Source organism: Bidens hawaiensis, unplaced genomic scaffold (assembly GCF_021521415.1).
Source record: "Bidens hawaiensis isolate Kalapana, Puna unplaced genomic scaffold, B.hawaiensis_p1.1 tig00024685_1, whole genome shotgun sequence".
Lineage (NCBI taxonomy): Eukaryota > Viridiplantae > Streptophyta > Magnoliopsida > Asterales > Asteraceae > Bidens > Bidens hawaiensis.
The window spans coordinates 207836-220750 of NW_027493910.1; the positions used below are offsets into that span (position 1 = coordinate 207836).

Here is a 12915-nt window from a genome sequence, read left to right on the forward strand (position 1 = left end):
CTCATCAATAATATTATAATCAAGTTAATCTTTACTGGTCATTCCTAACTTAGTAATGTAAACAAAGAAAACATGAACATTGAAAGTTTACGAACAAATACCTAGAACATAGTTTTCCAACATGAATGCCTAAACATTTGTAAAACTAATAAGATAATGCAACTCTAACAAGTATGAACACTATCGATATCAACTTATATATTCAACCATGTTCTTGAAAGATCACCTATTTACCAAAATCATGCATAGATAATATATCACATTAGCAAGAGTTTCAACATTGTCTAGATAGCAAAAGTAATTAGCCCATAAGTCTTAATACAACTGCAATCAAACTAGAAATAAGCTTACAAAACATGTTCAAGAACAAGAAATGCAAACTACGATCAAAAAAAGATTGAAGATTGGAAATAGGGATCTTGAGGATGGTGGAAGCCTAACAAGATACTTGAAAAATGAGTTGAAATCACCAATTATTTTAGAGAGTTAGAAAAAGTGGGTTAAAACTCTTATCGACCCCCCCCCCCTATGTTATGTAAACGGCCTCCTTCCATTGTAAAATGGGAGACATGGTCATGTTTGTAGAGAGACATGATCATGTTAAAAAATGTAGATCGAAGCCTCTTATTGGCTCTTTTATATCCTCGGTTTTGTAATACCTCATGTTCAAGGAGTATACACCAGTGCCTAAAGGTTAAAAGACTAGTCAACAGTGTATGCAATGGCCTAATGCTGAATATGGAACACGACTTCTTTTGGAGAAAAGGTCTGTAGCTGGTTTGCCAAGAAAGTAATAAGATGATCATGTCATTTGAAAGACATGATCATGTGTTCTCATGTTTTTTCAATTTCCTTCAGTATCCCACAAAAAATTCCTCAATTCACCAACAAACCTTGGAAATTCACAATTCAATATATAAGTATATTTTTTCCATTAATTCCCACCAAGAGTATGTAAAATGAGGTAAAAGATTTGTAATAAATATGTATAAATTTGGGCACATCAAACATCCCCACACTTAAAATTTGTTTGTCCTCAAGCAAATAAAACAAACTCCATAATCGCAAGAATAACCCGCAAGCAATAATCATTCAAAGTTTTAAAGGATTTACAAGAAAACAGTATTAATGTTTCCAAACTAGACTAATAAATATGAAGACATAATCTAAAGAACATTACATTAGTTTCCATCACATTCCCACCTTGCAAACCTCACAATGTTCAAACATACACTCGGCTATATTTAATGATCATACAAGTAATATTGTATGTTGAGAACACTTGATGCCAAGACAATGACCAAGCAAAGCACATGCTTGTTTAAGGCTCAAATCCGACCAACATATACATAGCATAAAATACGAGTACTTGAGGGTTGTAACTTTGGCTTAGGGTTGGGGTGTGGAATTTTTAGGAAAAGTGGCTAAATGGCTAGAAAATCCGGAACTAAGCTAGCTACAAAGTAAAAACTAACAAAACCAAGTGGTTTAAATGAACCGAGAGCTAACAAACCAAAAATATCTCTTTGAAATCAAACTTCACATAAATTTTCATGAATCAGTTTTTCTTATTCTTCTCTTCTTTTCTTGCAACGAATTTCTCTCTCTCTCTCTCTCTCTCTCTCTCTCTCTCTCTTTACCAATAAATACAAACTAAAAATGCACTTTAGGATATAGAAGTGTGCTTCTAATATTCCCAGGTGACAATATACATAAAAATGAAATGAAAAATAAACAAACTAACTTAGCCGAACCGGATTTCTAACAAAAGACATGGGTGAAACAATAAAAGGCTTTATGGCTAAGTGGGTGATAAAAATATGACGAAAACGAAAAACATGGAAAAGGCTAAACATGGGCTACTAGGGGAATAATATGGGTAAGGGAAATATAAGTAAAAAATGGCTAGACATGGGTTTATCCTAGATTCCTCAAATTGTTTATACTATGTATGTGTATATGATTTGAAATGCATGCCAAAAACAAGTTCTACTTTGTAGTAATCACCCGGCTCACTCAATTGCCCGCAAAAATATGAGCAAAAACAACTGACAAGGCTAACTCACGGAAAAGGGCGGAATGGGTAATTTTTGCAAAGTAAGAATGTGGATATTTTTGTTGTCATGTTTAAAGGTATGTCTTTTTAAAGATTTTCGGCTTGAATGTCTTAAAGATTTGTGCTTCAGGACAATGCAATTAAAGTTTGAATTAAAAATTACTTAATGGTTATTATTTGCTACAAAAATTTGTTTAGGAGTTTTGCAAAAAAACTTTAATTTTAGACAAATAAAGCTCAAATTCCCTCCCCACACTTGAATTGTACAACGCCCTCGATGTACAACAAAAAACTATAAAAGTAAAGTGTACAAGAGAGAACAGAAAAACTCCCCATAAATCCAAAAAGCTATCAGAAAGGTGTCTCCCAAGACTTGGCAATGTGACAATCCGAATACCCGACAACGCGACCGTGAGCGTCTAACAACCGGGTAAAGCAACTAGAGAAAAACAAACCAAAATATGCCCCAAATATGCTCAATACACACAACAAATCTCACTCCATAACATAACCATACCAAAGAACCAAATCCACCATACAATCCATGAGATAAAGTTTACACACCAACAAAGTACTACACTAAAAAACATAAACACCAAGAAACACAAAACACATAAAAAAACTACGAAATTCCTAAACATTCTAAATTTTGAAGGAGTCGATAGCTAGACTCACACTCCCCACACTTATTTCATGGGGTGGAGGGTGAGAACCTCCAATGCAACCTCGACCGGCTCACCAAAATAGTGTTTCAAACGGTTACCGTTCACCTTGAAAATGTGTCCATCCTCATGGCCGATCTCAACGGTACCGTAGTCGAATACTTGTCTCACACTATAGGGGCCGGACCATCGGGACTTCAACTTCCCGGGAAATAATGAAGGAGAGAATTGTACAACAACACACGATCACCCACTTGGAATTGTTTGTGGTCCTTCAAACGGGTGTCATGGAGCTTTTTTGTTATCTCCTTGTAAATTCTAAAATTTTCATAAGCTTGGCATGTCAATTCTACAAACTCATGAATCTGACCAAACTTGTTTTGCCCGCACATTTAGGATCAACATTAGCACTTTTCAAAGCCCAATAGGCTTTATGCTCGAGCTCAACAGGGAGATGACACACTTTCCCATACACCACTTTAAACGATGTAGTACCAATCGGTGTTTCATAGGTGGTACGGAAAGCCCACAATGCGTCATCTAACTTCTTGGACCAATCCTTACGGTTCTGACTAACCGTCTTTTCAAGGATTCTCTTAATGCCCCGATTAGTGACCTCGACTTGCCCGCTCTTCTGCGGGTGATATGGTGTAGAGAAGCGATGATGAACACCATATCGGGACAATGCCTTTTCCAACTGGGCATTATAGATGTGAGTCCCACGGTCACTGATCAATGCTTTGGGGGCACCAAAGCGAGAAAACAACTTCTTCAATAATTTCACCACCGACCTAGCGTCATTTGTGGGCAAGGCTTGCGCCTCGACCCACTTTGAAACATAGTCAACGGCTACTAGGATGTAACGGTAGCTGAAAGAAGTCAGGAAAGGTCCCACGAAATCGATGCCCCACACATCAAAAACCTCGCACCCTGAATCGATCGCTAGGGCATCTCGTCTCGTGATGAGATGTTGCTTGCCCTTTGGCAAGCATCACAAGATTGCACCATGCCATGAGCATCACGGAAGATGGTTGGCCAAAAGAAACTGGAGTCAAATATGTTCTTCGCAGTGGATGTGGCTCCATTGTGTCCTCCGGTCGAGCCCTCATGGCAGTGACTCAGGATTTTGCGTGCTTCATCACCATGCACGCACCTACGCACGAGCTGATCGGCTCTGACACGAAACAAATAGGGATCCTCCCAAAATTATGCTACAAAACGATCCCACTCGCAAGAAAATTCACGATGTATGTGAACCAATGATGATTTCATCTCGCGTCTCGATATTTATGAGGAACTCGTGAAGGAAATTGTCATTTATGTGGACCCCCACTTGTTCTAATGAAGTTGAGCACTCAAGACAAGAAAGATGATCGGCCAAGACATTCATAACGCCCTTTTTGTCACAGGTATCAATGTCAAACTCCTGAACAATAAAATTCAACGAATGAGTCCCGAATTTGCATCTTGTTTACTAAAAAGATAACGAAGTGTTTCATGATCCGTGAACACGATGGTCTTAGAAAGGACAAGAGAAGACCGAAATTTATAGAATGCCAAGACAACCACAAGGAGCTCTTTCTTGGTAGTCGTGTAATGCTCATGCACGTCATTCATAGTCCTGCTCGCATAGTAAATCGGGTGAAAGTTCTTATCCCGCCTTTAACCTAAAACTACCCCGACTACAAAATCGCTAGCATCACACATCAACTCAAAAGGAAGAGTCCAGTTGGGGGCTACCATGATAGGAGCGTTCACTAATTTCTCCTTCAACAACTCAAATGCACGAAGGCACTCTGAGGAGTCATTGGGCGGGCGATTTGGGAAAAGTCCTTTATGAATCACCGATAAAAACCCGCGTGACCAAGAAAATCCTAATAGACTTCACCAAATTCGGTGGCAGAAGCTTAGAAATGGTATCTATTTTAGCTTGATCAAACTCAAGCCCTGCCTGTGAAATCTTATGCCCTAACACAATGCCTTCCTTCACCATGAAATGGCATTTCTCCCAATTAAGAACAAGGTTGGTCTCTTCGCACCTTGCCAACATTTTATCCAAATTTTTCAAACAATGATCAAAAGAACTCCCAAAAACAGAAAATCCGTTCATGAAAACCTCTATGAAGTCCTAGATCATATCATGAAAAATCGCCACCATACATCTCTGAATTGTGGTTGGGGCATTACACAATCCAAAGGGCATCCATCGGTAGGCAAATGTGCCATAAGGACATGTGAATGTCTTCTTCTCTTGATCCTTAGGAGAGATGTGAATTTGAAAATATCCCGAGAAGCCTTCGAGAAAACAATAGAACATCTTTCCCAATAGTCGTTCTAACATCTGATCAATGAAGGGGAGGGAAAAATGTTCCTTTCTTGTGGCGTCATTGAGTTTGCGGTAGTCAATGCAAACTCTCCATCCCGTGACGGTACCAGTAGGAATTAACTCGTTTTTCTCATTCATCACAACCGTCATACCACCCTTCTTTAGGACAACCTACATAGGGCTCACCCATGGGAAATCAGAGATCAGATAATCAATCCAGCATCGATTAGCTTGATGACCTTTTTCTTCACAACGTTTGGCATATTAGGGTTGAGACGCCTTTGATGTTGCACCATAGGTTAGTACTCCTCCTCCATTAAGATCTTATTGGTACAAAAGGATGGATTGGTCCCTTTTATATCCATGATCTTCCAAGCAATCGCATGCTTGTGCCTTTTGAGAACCGTGGGCAATTTAACCTTCTCCTCACTCGACAAACTCGAAGAAATGATAACAGGCAAACGGGACCCATCCTCCAAAAAGGCATACTCCAAATGGGATGGAAGTTCCTTAAGATTAATGGATGGTGGTTTCTCAACAGAAGGTTTGCCTTAGACTCGGCAACGCGATCAACATCATCAATTTTCTCAAACACTCATGAGGCTCGTGATCTACACCATATATCAACTCCTCAAGTGGAGGCTCTATGACAATGTTAAAACTCTCTCCACTAATAGGGCTCACCCATGGGAAATCAGAGATCAGATAATCAATCCAGCATCGATTAGCTTGATGACCTTTTTCTTCACAACGTTTGGCATATTAGGGTTGAGACGCCTTTGATGTTGCACCATAGGTTAGTACTCCTCCTCCATTAAGATCTTATTGGTACAAAAGGATGGATTGGTCCCTTTTATATCCATGATCTTCCAAGCAATCGCATGCTTGTGCCTTTTGAGAACCGTGGGCAATTTAACCTTCTCCTCACTCGACAAACTCGAAGAAATGATAACAGGCAAACAGGACCCATCCTCCAAAAAGGCATACTCCAAATGGGATGGAAGTTCCTTAAGATTAATGGATGGTGGTTTCTCAACAGAAGGTTTGCCTTAGGCTCGGCAACGCGATCAACATCATCAATTTTCTCAAACACTCAGGAGGCTCGTGATCTACACCATATATCAACTCCTCAAGTGGAGGCTCTATGACAAGGTTAGAACTCTCTCCACTAATCAACTGAGTATCCAAAAAACTCTACTCACACGTGTACTGAAGGTGTTCACACACACAAGAATCAATGGTATCAATGTAAAGCACGTCATCATGATCATGTGGGTGTCGCATGGATTTCTCAATATCAAAGGTCAGCTCCTCATCTCCAACTCTAAGAATGAGTCTGCCGGTGCAAACATCAATGAGAGCTCTAGCTGTGGTGGTACATTTTTATCCTCATCCATGTCTAAGATCATAAAATCAACAAGAAATACGAATTTATTGATTTTTACAAGCATATTCTCAACTATACCGCGAGAATATTTCATAGAACGGTCGGCAAGTTTGATGCACATGCGAGTAGGCTTAGGCTCACCTAGGTCTAGTTTGGAAAAAACGGAATAAGGCATCAAGTTTATGCTAGCACCTAGGTCGGCTAAAGCATTACTAACCGACAAACTACAAATCAAACAAGGAATAGTAAAACTGCCCGGATCGGTCATTTTTTTGACAGTTTATTCTGAAGGACCGCGAAACACTCCTCATTCAAAGTAACATAAGAAAGCTCCTCCAACTTCTTCTTATTCGAGAGGACCTATTTCAAGAACTTAGAATTCTTAGGCATTTCTTTCAAAGCATCAAGTAATGGAAGATTAATGTGTAACTGCTTAAAAAGTTCTAAGAATTTTCTGTACTGCTCTTCCATCTTCTGTTTCTTCAAATGGCCTGGGTATGGAATGGGAGGAACATAAATCCTTACTGGCTCACTGGGTTGTGCGGTACTTGTTGGGTCTAGCCTCGAGTGTACCTCACAAGGAGTCTCAATCTCAATCTCATCAGCAATCGGTTTTGGTGTAGAAACCGGTGCATCAACAGGGATGGTAGTCCAACCACTCCTCAGGATAATAGCCTTAGTCTCAGCATTTGGATTCCTTTCGATGTTACTAGGAAGGCTACCCTGCTGTCTCTCAGAGAGGAGTTGAGCAATTTGTCCAACTTGATTATCGATGGTCTGCATGGACGCTTTCTGATTCCTCAACTCAATATTGTGCCTCTAGAGAGCCTCATCAATTTCAGGTTCCTTTGCTCAGCCAATTTCTTTGAGGTCTCGGTCTTAGCCAAAAGTTGGGACAAAAGGCTTTCAACACTAGACCCCCCACCTGACTGACTACCACTGCTGGAACCCTGAAATTGAGGCTTTTTCTGGTAAGATTGATTTTGGGTTTGACTTTGATAATTTGGTTTTTATTCAAAACCCGGTGGCATTTTATTTTGATTGCTGCCACCATCTTTCCTACTGAAATTGTGATGGTTTCTCTATCCTGGATTGTAGGTGTTGCTGTAGTCATTGTTTTGGCGGCCCACAAAGTCAACATCCTCCTCCACCATGGCCTGCTGGCACTGACTGGTATGGTTTTTTTGTATCACACACCCCCACAACGAAAACTAGAACTGACAAGATCGGTTTGCATTTGGTCAAATCTTTTGGTAAGAACTTCTAACGGGGCGGAGACAAGGGTGCTTGAATCAGTGTGATGAACACCCTTAGAGGAAGGAATACTACGAGGAGGATTATACGTGTAACTCTTCTTAGCGGCTTTCTCCAAGATATCAAGCGCCTCATTTGGATTACACCTACCGAAATCTCCTCCCGAAACATGATCGACGGCCTGCTTTTGTGCTCTGTATAAAGCGTCAAAGAATGTACGACACTGAATCCCGTGACTCAAACCACGATGAGGACATTTTCTCAACAAGCCCTTGAACCTCTCCCATATGGAATGAAGTGACTCATCATCATCGACACTAAAACCAGTGATGTTCACTCGGAATTTGGCAGTTTTATCGAGTGGGAAATATTGAAGAAGAAAATGCTCAACTAATTTATTCCAAGTGGTGATATAACCGGATCGGAGTGACTCTAACCACTCCAGAGCAGACACGCGAAGTGAGAATCGAAAAAGTCTAAATCTCGGGGCGGCATCATCAAAACAATTATTAATTTTGAATGTCAAACATAATCAAAGGAAATGTGAATATATATATATATATATATATATATATATATATATATATAAATGTTAATAAAAGTTCCACACAAATCGGGTTTTAAAATAGGTTTTCACCTACAACTAAACCACACAAGAAAGGCAAGTGTACCTATCATTTGTAATAAAGTGTTGGCAAGAACCAAGTATCAATCCATGGACACGGCAACTTTCTATTACTAAATCTTTGTAGATGGTCAACTGGACAAGTAAATCTCACTTTGAATTTTAATTAACTAAACTAGCATATAATGAAAATAAGCAAGTAAAAACACAAGAACACAATCAATCCAACAAACCACCTAGACATGAATCCACTCTACTAATATCATAAATAGCAATGATATGGTAAAACATCATGAGTCCAAACATAAATACTAGATTACAATCAAGCAACCTAATACTAGCAAATAATCATCATGAAGGGTTTTCAATCAAGAGATAAACATAGACTAACTTGTTTGTCAAAACAACAAAGCCTCATAATCAAAGGAAAGCTAGCATGAATAATATTCTAACCACCTAAAATTACACTAAAGTTGCCAAACTCATGAAATTAATATCAACTTATGATGTAAACAAAGATTATGCAACTCTAACAAGTATGAACACCATCGATATCAACTTATAAATTCAACCATATTCTTGAGAGATCACCAATTTACCAAAATCATGCATAGATAATATATCACATTAACAAGAGTTTCAACATTGTCTAGATAGCAAAAGTAATTAGCCCATCAGGCTTAATACAACTACAATCAAACTAGAAATAAGCTTACAAAACATGTTCAAGAACAAGAAATGCAAACTACGATCAAACAAAGATTGAAGATTGGAAAGAGGGATCTCGAGGATGGTGTAAGCCTAACGAGATGCCTGCAAAATGAGTTGAAATCACCAATTATTTTAGAGAGTTAGAAAAGTTCGGTTAAAACTCTTATCGACCCCCCCTTTGTTATGTATACAGCCTCCTTCCATTGTAAAACGGGAGACATGGTCATGTTTGTAGAGAGACATGGTCATGTTCAAGCAAAATGTAGATCTAAGCCTCTCATTGGCTCTTTGGTATCCTCGGTATTGTAATACCTCATGTTCAAGGAGTATACACCAGTGCCTAAAGGTTAAAAGAGTAGTCAACAGTGTATGCAATGGCCTAATGCTGAATATGGAACCACGACTTCTTTTGAAGAAAAGGGCTGTAGCTGGTTTGCCAAGAAAGTAATAGCATGATCATGTCATTTTGAAAGACATGATCATGTATTCTTATGTTTGTTCAATTTCCTTCAGTAGCCCTCAAAAAATTCCACAATTCACCAAAAAACCCTGGAAATTCACAATTCAATATATAAGTATATATTTTCCATTAATTCCCACCAAAAGTGTGTAAAATGAGGTAAAAGATGTGTAATAAATATGTATAAATTTGGGCACATCATCCTTCATAAGCCGTTGGAATTCAATGTAGGCGATAGAGTCTTATTGAAAGTTTCGCCTTAGAAAGGCGTTCGCTTCGGTAAGAAAGGAAAGTTAAGTCCACGTTTTGTTGGACCATTTGAAGTACTCGAGCGAATCGGTACTATCACTTATCAACTGCAGCTACCTAATCAAATGAAAGGGATACACTATGTATTCCACGTCTCTAATCTGCGTAAATGTTTAGCCGACGGATCTTTGTCAATGCCCATAAAAGATGTCAAAATATACAAAAACCTCAAATTCGTAGAATGACCCTTACAAATTGAAGATTTTAAAACAAAGAAACTTAAGCGGCGTAATCTAAAATTGGTCAAAGTAAAATGGGACTCTCGAAGAGGCCCCGAATATACTTGGGACTTAGAATCCGAGATGAAGAAAAAGTACCTGCGCTTATTTTAGAAATTGAATCTCATGGACGAGATTTATTTTAAGGTGGGGAGCATGTAACATCACGAAAATTTCAGATCAAAAATATCAAGTATTCAAACTACAGGGACCATATTTGAAATTTTGTTTTCTTAACCAATCGCGATACGCGATGGATCAGATACCAACCCATCGCGTAAAGCGATGGTCTGTCACAAAAACAAAGAAAAGAAAGGGATCGCGATACGCGATACCCAAAATCACACTCGTCATCACGTATCGCGATGACGAAGCCTGACAGCCATGACATGTGCCCGCCATGTGTCCCCACGTGGCACCGCATGTCCAGCCACGTGGCAAACCTAGTTGTGACGCGACAAGCCTAGTAGCGATACGCGATGGTCTTCCATTGGTCCATCACGTATCGCGATGCCTTACTGAAATCAGCCTATAAATAGGGCAACCATCCCATTCATTTCATCACATCATCTCACTCTCTCTAGAATACCCTCACTCTACCTCGATAAACGTGCCACCAACCCGATATTCGTATCTCGTAAACCGTGCCCAAAACCGATGTTGTCTCAAAGTACGTGCCACCCAAGACGACCTGTCACCCCTTCTCGAAGTACGTGTCAATGAAGCTCAACGATCGGCGTGCATCGATTTACGTGCAAGGAATTGTTGACCAAGATTTCTTGAGAAACGTGAAAGCGTTGAGGTGCTGCCCGAGAGTCTAGGAAATATAAGCCAACCAAGGTAGGAGTAATGCCCGAATAAAATATTAATATAATATTAAAAAAGATTAGACCCTAGTCGAGGGTATACTCGATACCTCGAGAAAATAAATAAAGAAAATACAAAACAAAGAAAATGTAACAAAGAAAATATAAATAAGAGATATGAATATATATAATAATTCTTTGTTAATAATAAAAGTATGAAGTGTACGTTTCTTCAAGAAGAAGAAACGTAGTGTTTAGAAAAGTAAACAAGTCAAACTAAATGTTTTAACTTGTTAAATAAAGAAAAGATATTTTGAACTAAAGATTCAAATAAGAAATATAATCCAGGTAAAGATTATACAAAATAGACTAAATGTCTAAAGCTAGATTATCGATCTAGTAACAACAAAGGGTTATACTCGTACAATAGGTCCGAGATAACAAGAAACACAACTCGATCACTGAAGTGAAGTTGGTCATTTGAAAAGGTGAATACGCCCAACCTTTTGTTTAATCGAGTCGAAGTAAATTGATTACATGAGATTATGTATCTCTAAAACATTATAAACAAAATTAATTTTTGGCCCTCAGGCTGTCATGTACGTTTGTTTGGATCCTTACATATGTGGTTAAACGGTGGGTACACCGCTCCACACCTGGTTATATGCCTCTGCCACGATGGGTCAGGCCTAAGTTATTTCCGATAGAGGGTAATCATGTGTATACTAATGGTAGCTAAGTAATCTCGAACGTTGCGGTGTTTGCTTAGCGGTTCGAGTTGAGCTTAAGTTCATAATTGTGTTTTAAGTTTTAAACTTGATTATGCCTAAGCCAAGGTGATAGAGACATGTTAGGCTTCAAAGATACGAAGTTGGAGATCGGTTTGAACGGTCACGCTAAGAAGCAAAATTGATTTCACATGGGTCTTTCGACTAAGGGCGCCAACTACAACATTTGCTTTACCAGTTTGGTAATGAATTTCGCAGTCGTAGTCGCTAAGTAGTTTGGCCCATCTTCGTTGCCGCATGGTTTAGATCTTTTTGGTCGAAAATATGTTGAAGACTCTTGTGGTTGGTTAATACCACACACTTAGTGTCATAGAGGTAATGTCTCCAAATTTTCAACACAAATACAATAGCACCGAGTTCTAGATCGTGCGTTGTATAAATCCTTTCAATAACTTTAATTTGTCATGAGGCGTAAGCGATAAGTTTACCTCGTTGCATAAGGACACAACTGATGCCTTGGTTGGAAGCATCACAATAGACAACAAAATCCTCATTGCCCTCGGGGAGTGGAAGGATCGGTGCATCGCAAATCATGCGCTTAAGAGTTTGAAGAGCTTCATCTTGCTTTGGTCCCCATTCATAAGGTTTATCCTTGTGAGTTAAAGCGGTTAGAGGCAAAGCAATCTTGGAAAAATAAAGAATGAAGTGAAGATAGTAACCTGCAAGACCAAGAAATGAACGAACTTCTGTAGGAGTGGTTGGAGTTTTCCCATTCTTAATGGCTTCGATTTTGGCTGGGTCAACGTGGATACCCTTTCTGTTTACTATATGCCCTAAGAATGAAATTTCTTTCAACCAGAACTCGCACTTTGAGAATTTAGCATAAAGTTGTTCCTTCCTTAGGAGATCAAGGATTGGATGAAGATGTTTCTCGTGCTCGGCTTTGGACTTGGAATAAATAAGAATGTCATCAATAAAGACAATTACAAGTTTATCTAAGTAAGGTTTTCATACGCGGTTCATGAGGTCCATAAACACCGCGGGGCATTGGTTAGCCCAAAAGGCATAACCCTAAATTCGTAATGACCATAACGAGTCCGAAAAGCGGTTTTGGGTATGTCATATTCATGCACGCGTAGTTGATGATAACCCGAACGAAGATCAATCTTTGAGAAGAATGAAGCTCCTTGGAGTTGATCAAAAAGATCGTCAATACGAGGCAAAGAAAAACGATTCTTGATTATGAGCTTGTTGAGCTCGCGATAATCGATGCACATACGGAAGGATCCATCTTTCTTCTTGACGAAAAGAATTGGTGTTTCACATGGAGTTGAACTAGGGCGAATGATGTTGGGTTTTATACAAGTTTATCA

General features: G+C 39.1%; 1 protein-coding gene and 1 non-coding gene across 2 annotated transcripts; one reads left to right on the plus strand and one right to left on the minus strand.

Moving 5' to 3' along the window:
• Nucleotides 1-3067: 3067 nt before the first annotated feature.
• LOC143569858 (uncharacterized) lies at nt 3068-3827 on the minus strand. Its single transcript, XM_077055662.1, has 2 exons — nt 3697-3827; nt 3068-3587 (listed from the first exon to the last, which is right to left on the minus strand). Exons 1-2 carry the CDS (start codon nt 3825-3827, stop codon nt 3068-3070), a joined length of 651 nt encoding a protein of 216 aa, XP_076911777.1.
• Nucleotides 3828-7924: 4097 nt separating this feature from the next.
• On the plus strand, nt 7925-8031 carry LOC143569859 (small nucleolar RNA R71). The gene has a single exon (XR_013141808.1). It is a non-coding gene; the product is annotated as a small nucleolar RNA R71 (small nucleolar RNA).
• The last annotated feature ends 4884 nt before the right edge of the window (nt 8032-12915 follow it).

Bases quoted from the DNA above. Each gene is read 5' to 3' on its own strand.
- LOC143569858 (XM_077055662.1), bottom strand. From the start codon at position 3,827: ATGAGGGCTCGACCGGAGGACACAATGGAGCCACATCCACTGCGAAGA. The intron at 3,588-3,696 runs GCAAGCAACATC...GACTTCTTTCAG, and splicing joins CTTGTGATGCTTGCCAAAGG to CTACCGTTACATCCTAGTAG.